This window comes from Pieris brassicae, chromosome Z, assembly GCF_905147105.1.
Source record: "Pieris brassicae chromosome Z, ilPieBrab1.1, whole genome shotgun sequence".
Lineage (NCBI taxonomy): Eukaryota > Metazoa > Arthropoda > Insecta > Lepidoptera > Pieridae > Pieris > Pieris brassicae.
This window is the reverse complement of record NC_059680.1, coordinates 5,098,017-5,119,022: the sequence shown is the minus strand read 5'-3', so window position 1 is coordinate 5,119,022 and position 21,006 is coordinate 5,098,017. Positions and strand designations below refer to the sequence as shown.

The following is a 21,006-nucleotide window of genomic DNA, read 5'->3' as shown; positions in this document are numbered from 1 at the left end:
GTAGATTAAGACATGAATTGGACTTTGCGAAAATAAAACTGCCAACTTCTGTCATCACTATCAAAACGGAGCGGCAAGCACCCGGGAAGTTTGTACATTTATCCATGCAACTAAGGACGAAGAGTCATTATTTTTTTACGACGGGACTTTTTGCCTAAAGTTCTAGCAGTGAGACATGCTAATATATTTATATTTTCGGCTGACACAGTACCACAGATTGCTACGTAAATCCAAGAGCTTTGGTTTCGTTAAATCAAGAGTCACCAAAACCTGCAACTCAAAAACAATATGGACAGGTTTGATCCCAGTAAGCCACCTTCCAAATCCAAGTTTCCAGAAAAGATATTTGCTCTTGTTAAATTTCAAATTTTTTATTATACCCCAGATGAAGAACAAGTACAAAATTCAGATAATCAAAATGCTATTGGCGATTTAACACCTACAACAAAAGAGAGGACTACATGTATTTGGATGGCGAAAACGTTGATGGCTCTCAGTCAGAAGGAACTTCACATGCAACACCAGTTACTAATGGCACAATAAATGTTACAAATAATCGAAAAAAAAAACGAGTACATGTATGTAGGGACTACACTTGGGGACAATGTATTAAAAGTAGTTCCCGTAGATTAAGACATGAATTGGACTTTGCGAAAATAAAACTGCCAACTTCTGTCATAACTATAAAAAAAGAGCGGCAAGCACCCGGGAAGCTTGTACATTTATCCATTCAACTAAGGACGAAGAGTCATTATTTTTTTACGACGGGACTTTTTGCCTAAAGTTCTAGCAGTGAGACATGCTAATATATTTATATTTTCGGCTGACACAGTACCACAGATTGCTACGTAAATCCAAGAGCTTTGGTTTCGTTAAATCAAGAGTCACCAAAACCTGCAACTCAAAAACAATATGGACAGGTTTGATCCCAGTAAGCCACCTTCCAAATCCAAGTTTCCAGATAAGATATTTGCTCTTGTTAAATTTCAAATTTTTTATTATACCCCATATGAAGAACAAGTACAAAATTCAGATAATCAAAATGCTATTGGCGATTTAACACCTACAACAAAAGAGAGGACTACATGTATTTGGATGGCGAAAAAGTTGATGGCTCTCAGTCAGAAGGAACTTCACATGCAACACCAGTTACTAATGGCACAATAAATGTTACAAATAATCGAAAAAACAAACAAGTACATGTATGTAGGGACTACACTTGGGGACAATGTATTAAAAGTAGTTCCCGTAGATTAAGACATGAATTGGACTTTGCGAAAATAAAACTGCCAACTTCTGTCATCACTATAAAAAAAGAGCGGCAAGCACCCGGGAAGCTTGTACATTTATCCATTCAACTAAGGACGAAGAGTCATTATTTTTTATCGACGGGCCTTTTTGCCTAAAGTTCTAGCAGTGAGACATGCTAATATATTTATATTTTCGGCTGACACAGTACCACAGATTGCTACGTATATCCAAGAGCTCTGATTTCGTTAAATCAAGAACCACCAAAACATGCAACACAAAAACAATATGGACAGGTTTGATCCCAGTAAGCCACCTTCCAAATCCAAGTTTTAAAGTGTCCTACCGTTAGTGATAATATGAAACCCGGTCCCGACAAAATCAGAAAGGGGGAGGAAGCCACCGTCGAAGACGCGGCGTGCGATTGCTGTCGTCAGTGAAAAATAAGAATCGACGTTTATCAAAAAAGAACCAGATAAGATGTTTGCTCTTGTTAAATTTCAAATTTTTAAATTAAACCCCAGATGAAGAACAAGTACAAAAATCTGATAATCAAAATGCTACTGGCGATTTAACACCTACAACAAAAGAGAGGACTACATGTATTTGGATGGCGAAAACGTTGATGGCTCTCAGTCAGAAGGAACTTCACATGCAACACCAGTTACTAATGGCACAATTAATGTAACAAATAATCGAAAAAAATAACAAGTACATATATGTAGGGACTACACTTGGGGACAATGTATTAAAAGTAGTTCCCGTAGATTAAGACATGAATTGGACTTTTCGAAAATAAAACTGCCAACTTCTGTCATCACTATAAAAAAAGAGCGGCAAGCACCCGGGAAGCTTGTACATTTATCCATGCAACTAAGGACGAAGAGTCATTATTTTTTAACGACGGGCCTTTTTGCCTAAAGTTCTAGCAGTGAGACATGCTAATATATTTATATTTTCGGCTGACACAGTACCACAGATTGCTACGTAAATCCAAGAGCTTTGATTTCGTTAAATCAAGAGTCACCAAAACCTGCAACTCAAAAACAATATGGACAGGTTTGATCCCAGTAAGCCACCTACCAAATCCAAGTTTCCAGGTAAGATATTTGCTCTTGTTAAATTTCAAAATTTTTATTATACCCCAGATGAAGAACAAGTACAAAATTCAGATAATCAAAATGCTATTGGCGATTTAACACCTACAACAAAAGAGAGGACTACATGTATTTGGATGGCGAAAACGTTGATGGCTCTCAGTCAGAAGGAACTTCACATGCAACACCAGTTACTAATGGCACAATAAATGTTACAAATAATCGAAAAAAAAAACGAGTACATGTATGTAGGGACTACACTTGGGGACAATGTATTAAAAGTAGTTCCCGTAGATTAAGACATGAATTGGACTTTGCGAAAATAAAACTGCCAACTTCTGTCATAACTATAAAAAAAGAGCGGCAAGCACCCGGGAAGCTTGTACATTTATCCATTCAACTAAGGACGAAGAGTCATTATTTTTTTACGACGGGACTTTTTGCCTAAAGTTCTAGCAGTGAGACATGCTAATATATTTATATTTTCGGCTGACACAGTACCACAGATTGCTACGTAAATCCAAGAGCTTTGGTTTCGTTAAATCAAGAGTCACCAAAACCTGCAACTCAAAAACAATATGGACAGGTTTGATCCCAGTAAGCCACCTTCCAAATCCAAGTTTCCAGAAAAGATATTTGCTCTTGTTAAATTTCAAATTTTTTATTATACCCCAGATGAAGAACAAGTACAAAATTCAGATAATCAAAATGCTATTGGCGATTTAACACCTACAACAAAAGAGAGGACTACATGTATTTGGATGGCGAAAACGTTGATGGCTCTCAGTCAGAAGGAACTTCACATGCAACACCAGTTACTAATGGCACAATAAATGTTACAAATAATCGAAAAAAAAAACGAGTACATGTATGTAGGGACTACACTTGGGGACAATGTATTAAAAGTAGTTCCCGTAGATTAAGACATGAATTGGACTTTGCGAAAATAAAACTGCCAACTTCTGTCATAACTATAAAAAAAGAGCGGCAAGCACCCGGGAAGCTTGTACATTTATCCATTCAACTAAGGACGAAGAGTCATTATTTTTTTACGACGGGACTTTTTGCCTAAAGTTCTAGCAGTGAGACATGCTAATATATTTATATTTTCGGCTGACACAGTACCACAGATTGCTACGTAAATCCAAGAGCTTTGGTTTCGTTAAATCAAGAGTCACCAAAACCTGCAACTCAAAAACAATATGGACAGGTTTGATCCCAGTAAGCCACCTTCCAAATCCAAGTTTCCAGATAAGATATTTGCTCTTGTTAAATTTCAAATTTTTTATTATACCCCATATGAAGAACAAGTACAAAATTCAGATAATCAAAATGCTATTAGCGATTTAACACCTACAACAAAAGAGAGGACTACATGTATTTGGATGGCGAAAAAGTTGATGGCTCTCAGTCAGAAGGAACTTCACATGCAACACCAGTTACTAATGGCACAATAAATGTTACAAATAATCGAAAAAACAAACAAGTACATGTATGTAGGGACTACACTTGGGGACAATGTATTAAAAGTAGTTCCCGTAGATTAAGACATGAATTGGACTTTGCGAAAATAAAACTGCCAACTTCTGTCATCACTATAAAAAAAGAGCGGCAAGCACCCGGGAAGCTTGTACATTTATCCATTCAACTAAGGACGAAGAGTCATTATTTTTTATCGACGGGCCTTTTTGCCTAAAGTTCTAGCAGTGAGACATGCTAATATATTTATATTTTCGGCTGACACAGTACCACAGATTGCTACGTATATCCAAGAGCTCTGATTTCGTTAAATCAAGAACCACCAAAACATGCAACACAAAAACAATATGGACAGGTTTGATCCCAGTAAGCCACCTTCCAAATCCAAGTTTTAAAGTGTCCTACCGTTAGTGATAATATGAAACCCGGTCCCGACAAAATCAGAAAGGGGGAGGAAGCCACCGTCGAAGACGCGGCGTGCGATTGCTGTCGTCAGTGAAAAATAAGAATCGACGTTTATCAAAAAAGAACCAGATAAGATGTTTGCTCTTGTTAAATTTCAAATTTTTAAATTAAACCCCAGATGAAGAACAAGTACAAAAATCTGATAATCAAAATGCTACTGGCGATTTAACACCTACAACAAAAGAGAGGACTACATGTATTTGGATGGCGAAAACGTTGATGGCTCTCAGTCAGAAGGAACTTCACATGCAACACCAGTTACTAATGGCACAATTAATGTAACAAATAATCGAAAAAAATAACAAGTACATATATGTAGGGACTACACTTGGGGACAATGTATTAAAAGTAGTTCCCGTAGATTAAGACATGAATTGGACTTTTCGAAAATAAAACTGCCAACTTCTGTCATCACTATAAAAAAAGAGCGGCAAGCACCCGGGAAGCTTGTACATTTATCCATGCAACTAAGGACGAAGAGTCATTATTTTTTAACGACGGGCCTTTTTGCCTAAAGTTCTAGCAGTGAGACATGCTAATATATTTATATTTTCGGCTGACACAGTACCACAGATTGCTACGTAAATCCAAGAGCTTTGATTTCGTTAAATCAAGAGTCACCAAAACCTGCAACTCAAAAACAATATGGACAGGTTTGATCCCAGTAAGCCACCTACCAAATCCAAGTTTCCAGGTAAGATATTTGCTCTTGTTAAATTTCAAAATTTTTATTATACCCCAGATGAAGAACAAGTACAAAATTCAGATAATCAAAATGCTATTGGCGATTTAACACCTACAACAAAAGAGAGGACTACATGTATTTGGATGGCGAAAAAGTTGATGGCTCTCAGTCAGAAGGAACTTCACATGCAACACCAGTTACTAATGGCACAATAAATGTTACAAATAATCGAAAAAACAAACAAGTACATGTATGTAGGGACTACACTTGGGGACAATGTATTAAAAGTAGTTCCCGTAGATTAAGACATGAATTGGACTTTGCGAAAATAAAACTGCCAACTTCTGTCATCAGTATAAAAAAAGAGCGGCAAGCACCCGGGAAGCTTGTACATTTATACATTCAACTAAGGACGAAGAGTCATTATTTTTTAACGATGGGCCTTTTTGCCTAAAGTTCTAGCAGTGAGACATGCTAATATATTTATATTTTCGGCTGACACAGTACCACAGATTGCTACGTAAATCCAAGAGCTTTGGTTTCGTTAAATCAAGAGTCACCAAAACCTGCAACTCAAAAACAATATGGACAGGTTTGATCCCAGTAAGCCACCTTCCAAATCCAAGTTTCCAGATAAGATATTTGCTCTTGTTAAATTTCAAATTTTTTATTATACCCCAGATGAAGAACAAGTACAAAATTCAGATAATCAAAATGCTATTGGCGATTTAACACCTACAACAAAAGAGAGGACTACATGTATTTGGATGGCGAAAACGTTGATGGCTCTCAGTCAGAAGGAACTTCACATGCAACACCAGTTACTAATGGCACAATAAATGTTACAAATAATCGAAAAAAAAAACGAGTACATGTATGTAGGGACTACACTTGGGGACAATGTATTAAAAGTAGTTCCCGTAGATTAAGACATGAATTGGACTTTGCGAAAATAAAACTGCCAACTTCTGTCATAACTATAAAAAAAGAGCGGCAAGCACCCGGGAAGCTTGTACATTTATCCATTCAACTAAGGACGAAGAGTCATTATTTTTTTACGACGGGACTTTTTGCCTAAAGTTCTAGCAGTGAGACATGCTAATATATTTATATTTTCGGCTGACACAGTACCACAGATTGCTACGTAAATCCAAGAGCTTTGGTTTCGTTAAATCAAGAGTCACCAAAACCTGCAACTCAAAAACAATATGGACAGGTTTGATCCCAGTAAGCCACCTTCCAAATCCAAGTTTCCAGAAAAGATATTTGCTCTTGTTAAATTTCAAATTTTTTATTATACCCCAGATGAAGAACAAGTACAAAATTCAGATAATCAAAATGCTATTGGCGATTTAACACCTACAACAAAAGAGAGGACTACATGTATTTGGATGGCGAAAACGTTGATGGCTCTCAGTCAGAAGGAACTTCACATGCAACACCAGTTACTAATGGCACAATAAATGTTACAAATAATCGAAAAAAAAAACGAGTACATGTATGTAGGGACTACACTTGGGGACAATGTATTAAAAGTAGTTCCCGTAGATTAAGACATGAATTGGACTTTGCGAAAATAAAACTGCCAACTTCTGTCATCACTATAAAAAAAGAGCGGCAAGCACCCGGGAAGCTTGTACATTTATCCATTCAACTAAGGACGAAGAGTCATTATTTTTTATCGACGGGCCTTTTTGCCTAAAGTTCTAGCAGTGAGACATGCTAATATATTTATATTTTCGGCTGACACAGTACCACAGATTGCTACGTATATCCAAGAGCTCTGATTTCGTTAAATCAAGAACCACCAAAACATGCAACACAAAAACAATATGGACAGGTTTGATCCCAGTAAGCCACCTTCCAAATCCAAGTTTTAAAGTGTCCTACCGTTAGTGATAATATGAAACCCGGTCCCGACAAAATCAGAAAGGGGGAGGAAGCCACCGTCGAAGACGCGGCGTGCGATTGCTGTCGTCAGCGAAAAATAAGAATCGACGTTTATCAAAAAAGAACCAGATAAGATGTTTGCTCTTGTTAAATTTCAAATTTTTAAATTAAACCCCAGATGAAGAACAAGTACAAAAATCTGATAATCAAAATGCTACTGGCGATTTAACACCTACAACAAAAGAGAGGACTACATGTATTTGGATGGCGAAAACGTTGATGGCTCTCAGTCAGAAGGAACTTCACATGCAACACCAGTTACTAATGGCACAATTAATGTAACAAATAATCGAAAAAAATAACAAGTACATATATGTAGGGACTACACTTGGGGTACATGTATTAAAAGTAGGTCTCGTAGATTAAGACATGAATTGGACTTTGCGAAAATAAAACTGCCAACTTCTGTCATCACTATCAAAACGGAGCGGCAAGCACCCGGGAAGTTTGTACATTTATCCATGCAACTAAGGACGAAGAGTCATTATTTTTTAACGACGGGCCTTTTTGCCTAAAGTTCTAGCAGTGAGACATGCTAATATATTTATATTTTCGGCTGACACAGTACCACAGATTGCTACGTAAATCCAAGAGCTTTGGTTTCGTTAAATCAAGAGTCACCAAAACCTGCAACTCAAAAACAATATGGACAGGTTTGATCCCAGTAAGCCACCTTCCAAATCCAAGTTTCCAGATAAGACATTTGCTCTTGTTAAATTTCAAATTTTTTATTATACCCCATATGAAGAACAAGTACAAAATTCAGATAATCAAAATGCTATTGGCGATTTAACACCTACAACAAAAGAGAGGACTACATGTATTTGGATGGCGAAAAAGTTGATGGCTCTCAGTCAGAAGGAACTTCACATGCAACACCAGTTACTAATGGCACAATAAATGTTACAAATAATCGAAAAAACAAACAAGTACATGTATGTAGGGACTACACTTGGGGACAATGTATTAAAAGTAGTTCCCGTAGATTAAGACATGAATTGGACTTTTCGAAAATAAAACTGCCAACTTCTGTCATCACTATAAAAAAAGAGCGGCAAGCACCCGGGAAGCTTGTACATTTATCCATGCAACTAAGGACGAAGAGTCATTATTTTTTAACGACGGGCCTTTTTGCCTAAAGTTCTAGCAGTGAGACATGCTAATATATTTATATTTTCGGCTGACACAGTACCACAGATTGCTACGTAAATCCAAGAGCTTTGATTTCGTTAAATCAAGAGTCACCAAAACCTGCAACTCAAAAACAATATGGACAGGTTTGATCCCAGTAAGCCACCTACCAAATCCAAGTTTCCAGGTAAGATATTTGCTCTTGTTAAATTTCAAAATTTTTATTATACCCCAGATGAAGAACAAGTACAAAATTCAGATAATCAAAATGCTATTGGCGATTTAACACCTACAACAAAAGAGAGGACTACATGTATTTGGATGGCGAAAAAGTTGATGGCTCTCAGTCAGAAGGAACTTCACATGCAACACCAGTTACTAATGGCACAATAAATGTTACAAATAATCGAAAAAACAAACAAGTACATGTATGTAGGGACTACACTTGGGGACAATGTATTAAAAGTAGTTCCCGTAGATTAAGACATGAATTGGACTTTGCGAAAATAAAACTGCCAACTTCTGTCATCAGTATAAAAAAAGAGCGGCAAGCACCCGGGAAGCTTGTACATTTATACATTCAACTAAGGACGAAGAGTCATTATTTTTTAACGACGGGCCTTTTTGCCTAAAGTTCTAGCAGTGAGACATGCTAATATATTTATATTTTCGGCTGACACAGTACCACAGATTGCTACGTAAATCCAAGAGCTTTGGTTTCGTTAAATCAAGAGTCACCAAAACCTGCAACTCAAAAACAATATGGACAGGTTTGATCCCAGTAAGCCACCTTCCAAATCCAAGTTTCCAGATAAGATATTTGCTCTTGTTAAATTTCAAATTTTTTATTATACCCCAGATGAAGAACAAGTACAAAATTCAGATAATCAAAATGCTATTGGCGATTTAACACCTACAACAAAAGAGAGGACTACATGTATTTGGATGGCGAAAACGTTGATGGCTCTCAGTCAGAAGGAACTTCACATGCAACACCAGTTACTAATGGCACAATAAATGTTACAAATAATCGAAAAAAAAAACGAGTACATGTATGTAGGGACTACACTTGGGGACAATGTATTAAAAGTAGTTCCCGTAGATTAAGACATGAATTGGACTTTGCGAAAATAAAACTGCCAACTTCTGTCATAACTATAAAAAAAGAGCGGCAAGCACCCGGGAAGCTTGTACATTTATCCATTCAACTAAGGACGAAGAGTCATTATTTTTTTACGACGGGACTTTTTGCCTAAAGTTCTAGCAGTGAGACATGCTAATATATTTATATTTTCGGCTGACACAGTACCACAGATTGCTACGTAAATCCAAGAGCTTTGGTTTCGTTAAATCAAGAGTCACCAAAACCTGCAACTCAAAAACAATATGGACAGGTTTGATCCCAGTAAGCCACCTTCCAAATCCAAGTTTCCAGATAAGACATTTGCTCTTGTTAAATTTCAAATTTTTTATTATACCCCATATGAAGAACAAGTACAAAATTCAGATAATCAAAATGCTATTGGCGATTTAACACCTACAACAAAAGACAGGACTACATGTATTTGGATGGCGAAAAAGTTGATGGCTCTCAGTCAGAAGGAACTTCACATGCAACACCAGTTACTAATGGCACAATAAATGTTACAAATAATCGAAAAAACAAACAAGTACATGTATGTAGGGCCTACACTTGGGGACAATGTATTAAAAGTAGTTCCCGTAGATTAAGACATGAATTGGACTTTGCGAAAATAAAACTGCCAACTTCTGTCATCACTATAAAAAAAGAGCGGCAAGCACCCGGGAAGCTTGTACATTTATCCATTCAACTAAGGACGAAGAGTCATTATTTTTTAACGACGGGCCTTTTTGCCTAAAGTTCTAGCAGTGAGACATGCTAATATATTTATATTTTCGGCTGACACAGTACCACAGATTGCTACGTAAATCCAAGAGCTTTGGTTTCGTTAAATCAAGAGTCACCAAAACCTGCAACTCAAAAACAATATGGACAGGTTTGATCCCAGTAAGCCACCTACCAAATCCAAGTTTCCAGGTAAGATATTTGCTCTTGTTAAATTTCAAAATTTTTACTATGCCCCAGATGAAGAACAAGTACAAAATTCAGATAATCAAAATGCTATTGGCGATTTAACACCTACAACAAAAGAGAGGACTACATGTATTTGGATGGCGAAAACGTTGATGGCTCTCAGCCAGAAGGAACTTCACATGCAACACCAGTTACTAATGGCACAATAAATGTTACAAATAATCGAAAAAACAAACAAGTACATGTATGTAGGGACTACACTTGGGGTACATGTATTAAAAGTAGTTCCCGTAGATTAAGACATGAATTGGACTTTTCGAAAATAAAACTGCCAACTTCTGTCATCACTATCAAAACAGAGCGGCAAGCACCCGGGAAGTTTGTACATTTATCCATTCAACTAAGGACGAAGAGTCATTATTTTTTTACGACGGGCCTTTTTGCCTAAAGTTCTAGCAGTGAGACATGCTAATATATTTATATTTTCGGCTGACAAAGTACCACAGATTGCTACGTATATCCAAGAGCTCTGGTTTCGTTAAATCAAGAACCACCAAAACATGCAACACAAAAACAATATGGACAGGTTTGATCCCAGTAAGCCACCTTCCAAATCCAAGTTTTAAAGTGTCCTACCGTTAGTGATAATATGAAACCCGGTCCCGACAAAATCAGAAAGGGGGAGGAAGCCACCGTCGAAGACGCGGCGTGCGATTGCTGTCGTCAGCGAAAAATAAGAATCGACGTTTATCAAAAAAGAACCAGATAAGATGTTTGCTCTTGTTAAATTTCAAATTTTTAAATTAAACCCCAGATGAAGAACAAGTACAAAAATCTGATAATCAAAATGCTACTGGCGATTTAACACCTACAACAAAAGAGAGGACTACATGTATTTGGATGGCGAAAAAGTTGATGGCTCTCAGTCAGAAGGAACTTCACATGCAACACCAGTTACTAATGGCACAATAAATGTTACAAATAATCGAAAAAACAAACAAGTACATGTATGTAGGGACTACACTTGGGGACAATGTATTAAAAGTAGTTCCCGTAGATTAAGACATGAATTGGACTTTGCGAAAATAAAACTGCCAACTTCTGTCATCACTATCAAAACAAAGCGGCAAGCACCCGGGAAGTTTATACATTTATCCATGCAACTAAGGACGAAGAGACATTATTTTCTTACGACGGGCCTTTTTGCCTAAAGTTCTAGCAGTGAGACATGCTAATATATTGTTACGAGCTAGGGGATCGGATAGAAAATGCCGTAGATTTCTTCAAAGGTTTATTTCTTGATAAAACAATTAGAAATTTATGGGCACAAATTAATTGCAGAGATGCACTAATTACACACACAAAAACAATCACTTATTACTTCACTTGTGCACACTTCACACAGTACTTTATCACTTATATTCACTTTATTCGCACTTTATCGCTTCGGTGTTTCGCTCTTGTTATCGCATTCAAAACTAAAGGCGACTAGTCGCGTTTCGGCTCGATTATATATCCCTGGGAATAATTCTAAACAATATTCGAGAACTTTCTAGGCGGGCTTGCTACTGAGTAGCGATTGCACAATTCTAGAACGTCCGCACTCTTTGTCTCTTTCGCATGTTGCTCCGTCCTTGTCGTACGGCGTTCTAGAGTGCTCAGTCTAGTTTCGAGAAAGTTCTGATCTTCTCTCTCTCTCTCTCTCGTATCATTTCGTCCTTGTCTCACACCTAGAAAGTTCGGTCTAGAATATTCCTTCATCAAAGGGGTATACCTAGGCCTGAAAACGCCTGAAAACGGGTCTCCTGAAAACTGCACCACTCCACTACACATGTTCTGAAACCGACTGAAAAAAGGTTTCAGCTTCCTGAAAACTAGGGTAACATTATGGAAATTACAATTTTCTAATATGTGATTGACCCTCTCCTGAAACGGTCAGAAATCATATTACAGCCTTCTGAAAAGTTCTCTAAGTAGTGGAAAAACCTAGAAACATTGTAGTCGACCCGTCTTCGTAACAATATTTATATTTTCGGCTGACACAATACCACAGATTGCTACGTATATCCAAGAGCTTTGGTTTCGTTAAATCAAGACCCACCAAAACCTGCAACTCAAAAACAATATGGACAGGTTTGATCCCAGTAAACCACCTTCCAAATCCAAGTTTTAAAGAGTCCTACCGTTAGTGATAATATGAATCCCGGTCCCGACAAAATCAGACAGGAAGAGGAAGCCACCGTCGAAGACGCGGCGTGCGGTTGCTGTCGTCAGCGAAAAATAAGAATCGACGTTTATCAAAAAAGAACCAGATAAGATGTTTGCTCTTGTTAAATTTCAAAAATTAATATACCAAAAGAAATATTAGGAAATTCAACGTAAAGAGGAGGTATTGAAAATCCTATTAAACTCTGAAATAGGGTTGGTGGGGTAAATGCGAGTACCATAACTAGATTGACACATTCCGATATATGTCATTTTGTGGTCTTTCACAATTCACCAATAATATTTACTGTCAATAATAAACATGTTTTAGGCTTGTGTTTGAAGTAATTACTTAGATTAAATTATCGATGACTACAGATTAATAATTAAATGTATTTACTCTGGCTCAACTATTCCATTTGCCCGGTGTAAAGGGGTAAATTTAAAAATTACATTTAAAATCCTAATAGTGTAGATATACGTCTACCAGGATCTGATGGCAAATAGGGAAAAAAGAAATTGACTCTATCAATACCGTGGAAATTGGAGTTAAACGTTTTGATACTTTGTTTTCCTTATAGCAGCTGATTCTGTGTGTGATACATGCAAATATAATTTTTATATTTTTATTATCCAATGATCAAGGATAATTTTTAAAATCTTACTGTGCACATAGTATTGTCTTTTGTTAACATAGCTTTTACACATTTAAATAAACCCCTTTTTTACTTAATACAGATAATATAACATTCTCTTCAGCTGTGTTACTTTTTGACATTCAACACCTTTTGTCTTCAGTCACCGTGGCCACGCACGCTGTAAAGCACGCGAAACATCGGATTTTTTTAATAGTACATAGCTTTAATCTGGTTAAAAAGTGGCTGTGGTTAATGTGGGGTTCGAAATTTAGATAAAACACCAATTTCTCCGTTCATGAGTTTATTAATTAATTATAGGCTATCAGAACATTAAATCGGTTCCAAATACAGCACATCCATAAAAAAAGTGTTCATCGGAAGAGAAAGACGCAGTATTTATGATAAACCTTTCCTACTGCATCTCAATTAATCGATCTTGGTCTATCAACTGTTTTTCAATTTTTATCACATGTTCACAAGATTTTCGCTATTCATCGATCGCTATTTGAGAGAAAGCTTTATCTGTTAAAGATTTTTTATCACTTGCAGGTCTATTGACGTTTTTAGCCGCAACTTTTTGTTTCATTAATGCCCTGATTCATTCTATGGAGTTAAACGGACAATGATATGGTGGGAGCCTCAAGACTTCGTGGCCGTGTGATTTTAAAATCTCACCTATCTCATACTAAAATCATAAGTCTGAACTTAGGTTCAGACTTATGACATTTTTCACTGCTTCCAGTAGTTTACGCCAATTATCGTCGTAAGGTGGTGGGTTGGGCTGGTGAGCATTTAGGTATATGATTTGCACGAGTTTCACATCAAGGTAGATTACAGTTTACGTCAGTACGAATTGATTTGGTCCAACGTCGCTGCGTTTTCAGTAAGTTAACAAAAGGGGGAATTTAAATCATTTGCACATTTATGCCTCTGGGGTTCAGGGTCACAAACATCTTGGGATACGAAGAAAATCGAAGAGGCTGACATTCAGAGCTCTGCAGTATCATGGGACGGAGTAGTAAAAATGTAAAAAAAGCTCTGATAAGTAATTTGCACACGGTTCTCACTGCGCCCATTCGATTCATTATCAATCCGTGGATATGAAAAAACATTTGGCAGACATTTTGCTCACTGATTTTTAGGTGTATAACTGTTTGAAATTCACGGAATCAAGGGAAAGCGGATATTGCATGGGATTATTGTCATTCTTTATAGTTTTATTGTTATTATTTTGTTTGATATTATTCACTGGAGTCGCGGTAACGATTCAACTTCTTCTAGAGGTGAAATGGAATCACATTTTTTATAAGGTAACAGAAAATTAAATGCGTTTGAAACTTTAACTAAAGAGTAAATATTTTTTCAATGTATGCTTGAATTTAATCTGAATACGAATTACAGACTCTAACTTATTCTAGTCGCGTTTTATTTGTGTCAAAATGTTTTTTAACTCAGGCTTTATTTTTTCTTTCTTTTTGTAATTAAACGTGAAAAAAGCGATTGTATTTAAGAAGCATCGTCGTCGCTGGCATCCGAGAAACCTTGCCGATTGTTCATGTCGGAACTTTCATCCATGTCTCCTGCCTCGTCTAAAAAATATACGTGTTCAAATTTTTATGGCACGGAATGTACAGTAAACATTTAAACGGAATATAAAATTTACCTGATTGATTCGGTATCTTCAACTTCTTGCTGAATGGTTGCAAGAATCATCTATTCTAATGATGTTACTGTTAGATTTTGGACTTTAAAAGTTATTTTCTCTTTAGGATCTAATGTTGGAGATGTAATATCTGGTTGGTTGCCCAAGTTGGTAGTTATAAGAGTGACCTCTTTAAAAGCTAATGAACTTAAAATTTATGGGGACGGGGCATTGACATTATATTCTGCAAATTCAACATCTTCTATAAATATTATATTATCCTGAGTAGTAACTTGAATTTCTTCTTGGCGTATTTCCCAGGGCTCAAAAGCGTCTTTTGAAATTTATTTTTTGAAAACAGATACGTCTAATGGCTGCAATAGCTGCCTGCACACACAATTGACTTGTGGCACTTTGAAGGCAATTTGATAAGTGATATCTCCTTGGGCAATACAAGTTCAACTAGTGTGAGAGAGATATGCGTGGAGTGACCATCATATATGACCAAACCAGGTCGTTCAGAACCTAAAGCCGGTACAAGGATTATCTCAAAATAGTTTATGAATATTTCTGTTTCTATCCAACCATTTGGAGAGGAGGCCGCATATGCAGTACCGGGATATTCTTTCTCGGGTGGTGCCCTCCATTACTCCCATATGTTTTTGGCTTTAAATATGATTAGAGGCGGCGCTCATTTACTAGCGACATTAGCAGCCAATACAAATGTTGTATTTTCTTGGACGAGCTTTCGCCTGTTTTTCCGACGAACTCCGGAATTTGTCGGATCTAGTGTTAAACTATTTTCGTCTAAATTGCAGATCTGTTAAGGTTTGCTTTCTAAGTTTAGGTCAACTAAAGTTTTTTTCAAAGGACTGAAATACCCATAAATGATGAATGTAACTGTGGCCTTTTTTCTAGCATATTCCAACTGTACTGGCTTGGAAAAATTTAATGGAAAAATTATGTCGTCTTTTGAAACCGAGGAACCAATCGTCCCCTGGTATGTCATCTTTAAACGGTGTTTCAGTCTTAAATTTATTTGCGGCTGAGACCAAAGCCCCATTTAGCAAGGGTTTTTATAGAAGTGGCTAAACATTTTCAACATTTTCTGGAAGTGCCTTTCCTGGCCCTTTAGTTTTTTTAATTGCATCTCGTGTTCCTTTCACTTGGTAATATAATGTCGCAAATGGAATACCGTAAATAACAGAAGCTTTATTAGTAGTAAATACACCAGACATTATATCATTAAGAGCAACGTTTAGTTTATCCTCGTTATATTTGGGTTTATCTTTTTAACATAATTTCGCACCATCTGGAACACAATCCCTTCCATCCATCCCTTTGATTGCAAAGTGGATCCACCTGTGATCAGAGCATAATTCGCTTGATACGTGTCAGTCCTGTATGTGTTCTGACAGGCCTGCTTTTACCATTGTTATATCTATTAAGGTTTGTGAACGCGCGTTGATGATTGTTGGTTCTGAGGTGCTGTTAGCTAAGTTAAGATTATTACTAAGTATGAAATTAAGCATATCCTCCTCCTCCTCCAGCGTTGATTATTAGCATTCCCCCATAGCGTATGATGTGCATTGGAGTCTGCCGCGATGATGAGCTCCAGTTTCTCCATCTCGCAGTAGTCGGCCAGAAGGCTAAGTTCCGGAGTGGGCACGTCCTCGTCGCCCGGTAAGTAGGCTGACGCCAGGACGATGTCTGGAAGCTCGTTTCTGGGTAATCTAACAGCTGTAGGGTCCATTGAACATAGTTCGCTTATTAATAATGCTGGTGCATGTTTGGGTAATATTATGCAGTTTCTTGGGTTACTTACGGAGGTGTCCAGTAGAATTTTACCACCGGTGTTACCGAAGCCGCATATATTGCCATTCCTGATCCACGGCTCCTGGATCGCGGCTACGGCCTTGGGGTTGATCTCCAGCAGTCTGCGCAGGTAGGCCGACGCTGTTTGACTGTGCTGGAGGTGGGCTTGGATGAGGTCAGTCCGGCGAAGTAGAGGAGCGCAAACAGCTATCGCTGAGTTCACTCCCCCCGGTCTCCTGAAATAAGTAAATTGGTAGGTAAATTGACCAGTTCCATGGGGGTGTGAGTCTCAGCGATTCGGTCGTCTGCAGCATTCCCCGTCAATGACGTGGGACGCATTGGCTTCGACGTCGCGGTCCCCGATGTACAGGCGGTGGTTAGAGGTAGGGCGGCAGCCACCTGTGAGGACTCCTCTTTTTCTAAAATTCGCATATAAATGTTCCCCAACAGGTAGTATATACGCCTTTCCTGTGCTTTGATCGTTACGATCTCGGACTCCGGCACACGAAAGAAGAGAGAGACGCTTGTCGGGTCCTGTGTTCTTCGATCGTGTGTCAGGGACCTGATGTATCTGCCTCGTGATTTGTCGCATTAGGCTCTCCGTGCTGCCTGAACTGATTGAAGCTGAACCACCAACTTCGTCTGGTATGGGTTTGGTGATGACATCACAAGTTCTGGTTAGCCATCTGAGTATGAAAACGTCGTCGCACCTGCCGTGATAGCTCCAGGGGTGGGTTTTGGGTCCTCAAGTGGCCTCTGAGCGTCGGTTACCATCTTCTGCCGTTCCGCCGCCCTTCTGGCTTTCTTGAGCCGTTGCCTTTTTGAGGCACTCAAAACCATGGTCGTAGACGGTTCCTGAATTGCAGTTTTCAGCGCCGTCATGTTCATGGATGAGGACGATGCACTAGGTGCATTCTCCATTCACTTTCAGTCGGTACGGACCTTGGCGTAGCCCGGCTAGGTTCGCTGATCTTACACGCTGCCCGAATAGGCGCATGCGTATAAGAGACAGGGTCATCTTATTGTCGTGCCACTGGTGAATTGCACCGCGACCCGTCCTGAGACGCAACCCTGGGGTTGTCGGTTGTTTGCGCATCCTTAGATGCAGCCGTGTGTTGTTTTTTTTTGTTTTTAAATTTAGCCTCTTCATCCATGAGGTAAGGTGGGATTTATTCACCATCAAAGCTCTCCACCTACCACGGTTCCTTCAAGTCGGGAACGTCTCTTGCCCAGCAAACGACGATAGAGCTACTCATCCGGTAAAGAGCCAGCTCGTAGACAGGCCGACGCGTCCTCACGCTGCAAGGATGTGCGGAGCTGTTCGCATCACGAGACCACACTTTTCAACAATTTTCTGTGTATATACTTTTGCTATTGTTTGTATATCTTCATACATTTTAGTATTTATAACATTGTGTTTCAAATATGGTTTAATTAAAATTCCTTCACAATTGCGAGGATTTTTTGAATTTTTGTTGTAGAAATTATAACTGGAAATATAAAAATATTGATGGTCTTTTAACCATATCTCATTTAGTAAACAAATATCAATATTATTTTCATTTAAGAATTTTGTAAGATGTTTTATTTATGATATGCACCTTGAACATTAAATTGCGCAATACGTAGAGACGATGTTGTATATGGTTGTGTATCCATTATATTGACAAATTTTTAATAAGTATATCTATAATTGATGTTGTAGTTATAGGCTCATTGTCATTCTTATTACCTATTTGAACCAGTGTTTGTACCAGGGCCATAAGTACATTACTGTTTGCAATTATTTGTGATTTTATATCATTAATACTTACAGCCTGTGAGACAGGCTTTATATTTACAGATTTATTTACATGTTTGGGTGCATTATTTACACTAATCACTTGTTTATTTACAGGGTTGGACCGTAGTGAAAGGGGAGGGAACTCGTTGATATCTTTTGTGATGGCAATGCTTGCATATGTTATTTTATTTTTCTTTTCTTGAATTTTATTCATTTTTATCGGACACATTTTGAATATTGCTGAATGAGGTCCACTGCAATTTACACGGCAAATCTCATTTTGTTTACTGCAGTCTTTATAAAAATGTTCACCTGAACAAATAGAGCAACGCTGTTTGCCATTACAAATTTTAGCATAATGATTAAATTTCCTACATTTGAAACATTGTTGGAGAGGAGGTACATATTCAAACACTCTGTAAAAAAAATAAATCATATTGGACACTCTCAGGTAAAGAGTTTGCCAAAAATGTGATACTAACAGTTTGTGTTCCGACTAATTCATTGCCATTTTTTTCATAAATCTCCTAACTTACTTCATTTGTAGAAGTTAATTTAGTAAATAGTTCTTTATTTGAAATACTTTCAGGCACAAATCTGATTATACAGTTTTATCAATTTGAGCTGCTGGATATATGATTTTATATCATGTTTCTCAAGAAAATTTATATTATGTATCAAGTTTATCGCTATATTATGTTGTATAAATATCACAACAATTTTATTTGCGCTAATACGCCTTATTGCCACCACGCCTTTATTTTCAGAGAATATGTGGTTTCGATATATTGGCCTTTGATTTCCCCTGCCTGTCCTGAATATTTTTGTTTTCAATAAAAACGTTAAATTCCATATTAATATAATTTTCAGGATATAGCCTTTTATATTAATGCTTGCGGGGTGGGATATACAAGTCTTTCTCACCGCCTCTGCCGCCAGCATCAGAAACATTTTGGAGATCTTCGAGCCGCCATCGTGGTCTCTTTTTGAGTTGGGGGGTCAGGCCCACCCCCCTCTTTTTCTTTCATTTGTATTATTTATATATATTTGTATTATTTGTCTATAAATACTGTTTTATTTACAAAGAAATAATCTTTATTTTAATTAAAATATAATTTTAGAAAAAATTAGAACCGCGCTTTGTATATTTCCCACCAAAAAACCGACATTAGGCATACATTTATTCCAGAGATTATTATCTCTGGAATACCTTATTCCGACTTATTAGTAGCAGCGCGGAGCTACGCTGTCGACTTTGCGGTAGTGTAACGTGTTTCTTGGCTGGGAACGAAGCAAATGTCTATGCAATATATATGCCTATGCCTATGATCGAGATACGGGGTGCACTGCTCCACTAGGTTGACGGCTAAGCACTCGGCTTTTTCGTCGTCGTCGAATGCGTCAGGCAGATTTGGACGCTTGAGAGGGGGCATGGACGCCACCGTGTCGGTTTTAAGGGAAAGCGCGAGAGACCAATAGGCCGTGTGCGAAGGTGACAATTCGCTGGTAAGACAGTCCCAGCGTTCGTTTCTAATTTCCCGCATGCGCTCTTTGACTCGGCGCTGCGAGGCGCGGAGTGCTCTGCGGTTTTCGTCGGTCGGTGCTCTGGCGAAGGCGCGAGTCGCCGCTTTCTTCTCGGTCAACAGACGCCTCGCGTCCGGGGGAAGCTCCCAGCGTTGAGCGAACTCATCTGGGACCTTCCGGGACGACTCGGCGACCTTGGTCTGAATGTGATTAGTGACCGAGAAGATCGCGTCTAACGCGTGAGCGGACGAGACTAAATTGTCGGGGACATTTGGGAGGGCAGAGGTGTCGGCGGGCTTGAGGGCCTCGTCTAACTTCTGCCAGTCGACAATGGACTTGAACCTCTTCTCTCGAGTATTAGGAGGGCCGAATTCAAAGTGAACCGGGTAGTGATTCGAGTCTAACTCGTGTAACGTCTCTACGCTTCGCGGCTGTAGCGCCACGTTATGTAGAACCACTACGTCTATGACGTCCGTTGAGAGAAGGCCGTTGCCTGTTATGCCACGGCGAGTCGGTTGTATGGGGGCAATGACGTTGAAATTGAGCACGTCTATAAGCCTATTGAGGGCTAACCTATAAAGCCATTACTTAGTGAGATGGCGTTTAGTAACTAACATATACTATTTAACTTTTATTTATCTATCTAATTAATCAATATTTCTAACCTTCGTTGAAAGGTATAATTTATCGGGCGCTTCATTTAAAAAAATATTTAAGTATTTAACTGAAAATGTCTTGGCTTTTTTCCCTTTATAGGATGTGATTTACGTTTCAGAAATGATACAAGTTTTGAATATTTGGTAATAGCTATTTCATTGTAAATACTCAGTGTACTTTTAATCATAGAATATTTAGATCATAAGGACGAACACTTAAAGTTATCCGATAACTCTTGAAAGTAGGCTAACAAAACGTTTTCGGAAAATGAGTTAGCCTTTTTGTTAATTTTCCAGTTCAAAGTCTTGGTATCATTTGGCCTACGCTTTTCTGGATTTTTCTGGCAAAAGACTATTCGTCAGTTTCGTAGCTGATTCTAGAATGTCAGGTGGAGTTAAATTTTCATTCAGTATCGTCGGTGTTGCTTGACATTTTAAAGTCGAAAGTTTTATCCAAAAAAATATTACTAAAATTCGTTGTACGAAATAGCGTCAAAATGGAAAAAGTCTGTTATTGGTCTATTGGCTCGGAACCAGCGCGCTCACCACAGATAATGTGTACTTAAATTGAATTGAAACCTTGGTTGGGACACAATTTAATTTTTTAATTTTCTTAAAGAAGTATGTAAATA

At 38.1% G+C, this 21,006-nt stretch overlaps 1 protein-coding gene across 1 annotated transcript in view; it reads left to right on the top strand.

Annotated features, from left to right (window-relative positions):
- The window catches only part of LOC123718778, a 55,212-nt gene extending 36,028 nt beyond the window's left edge, over nt 1-19,184 (top strand). Inside the window, exon 3 of the mRNA XM_045675566.1 lies at nt 19,065-19,184. Coding sequence (XP_045531522.1) covers nt 19,065-19,184 — 120 coding nt within the window. The remainder of the gene's footprint in view (nt 1-19,064) is intronic.
- Nucleotides 19,185-21,006: the final 1,822 nt, after the last annotated feature.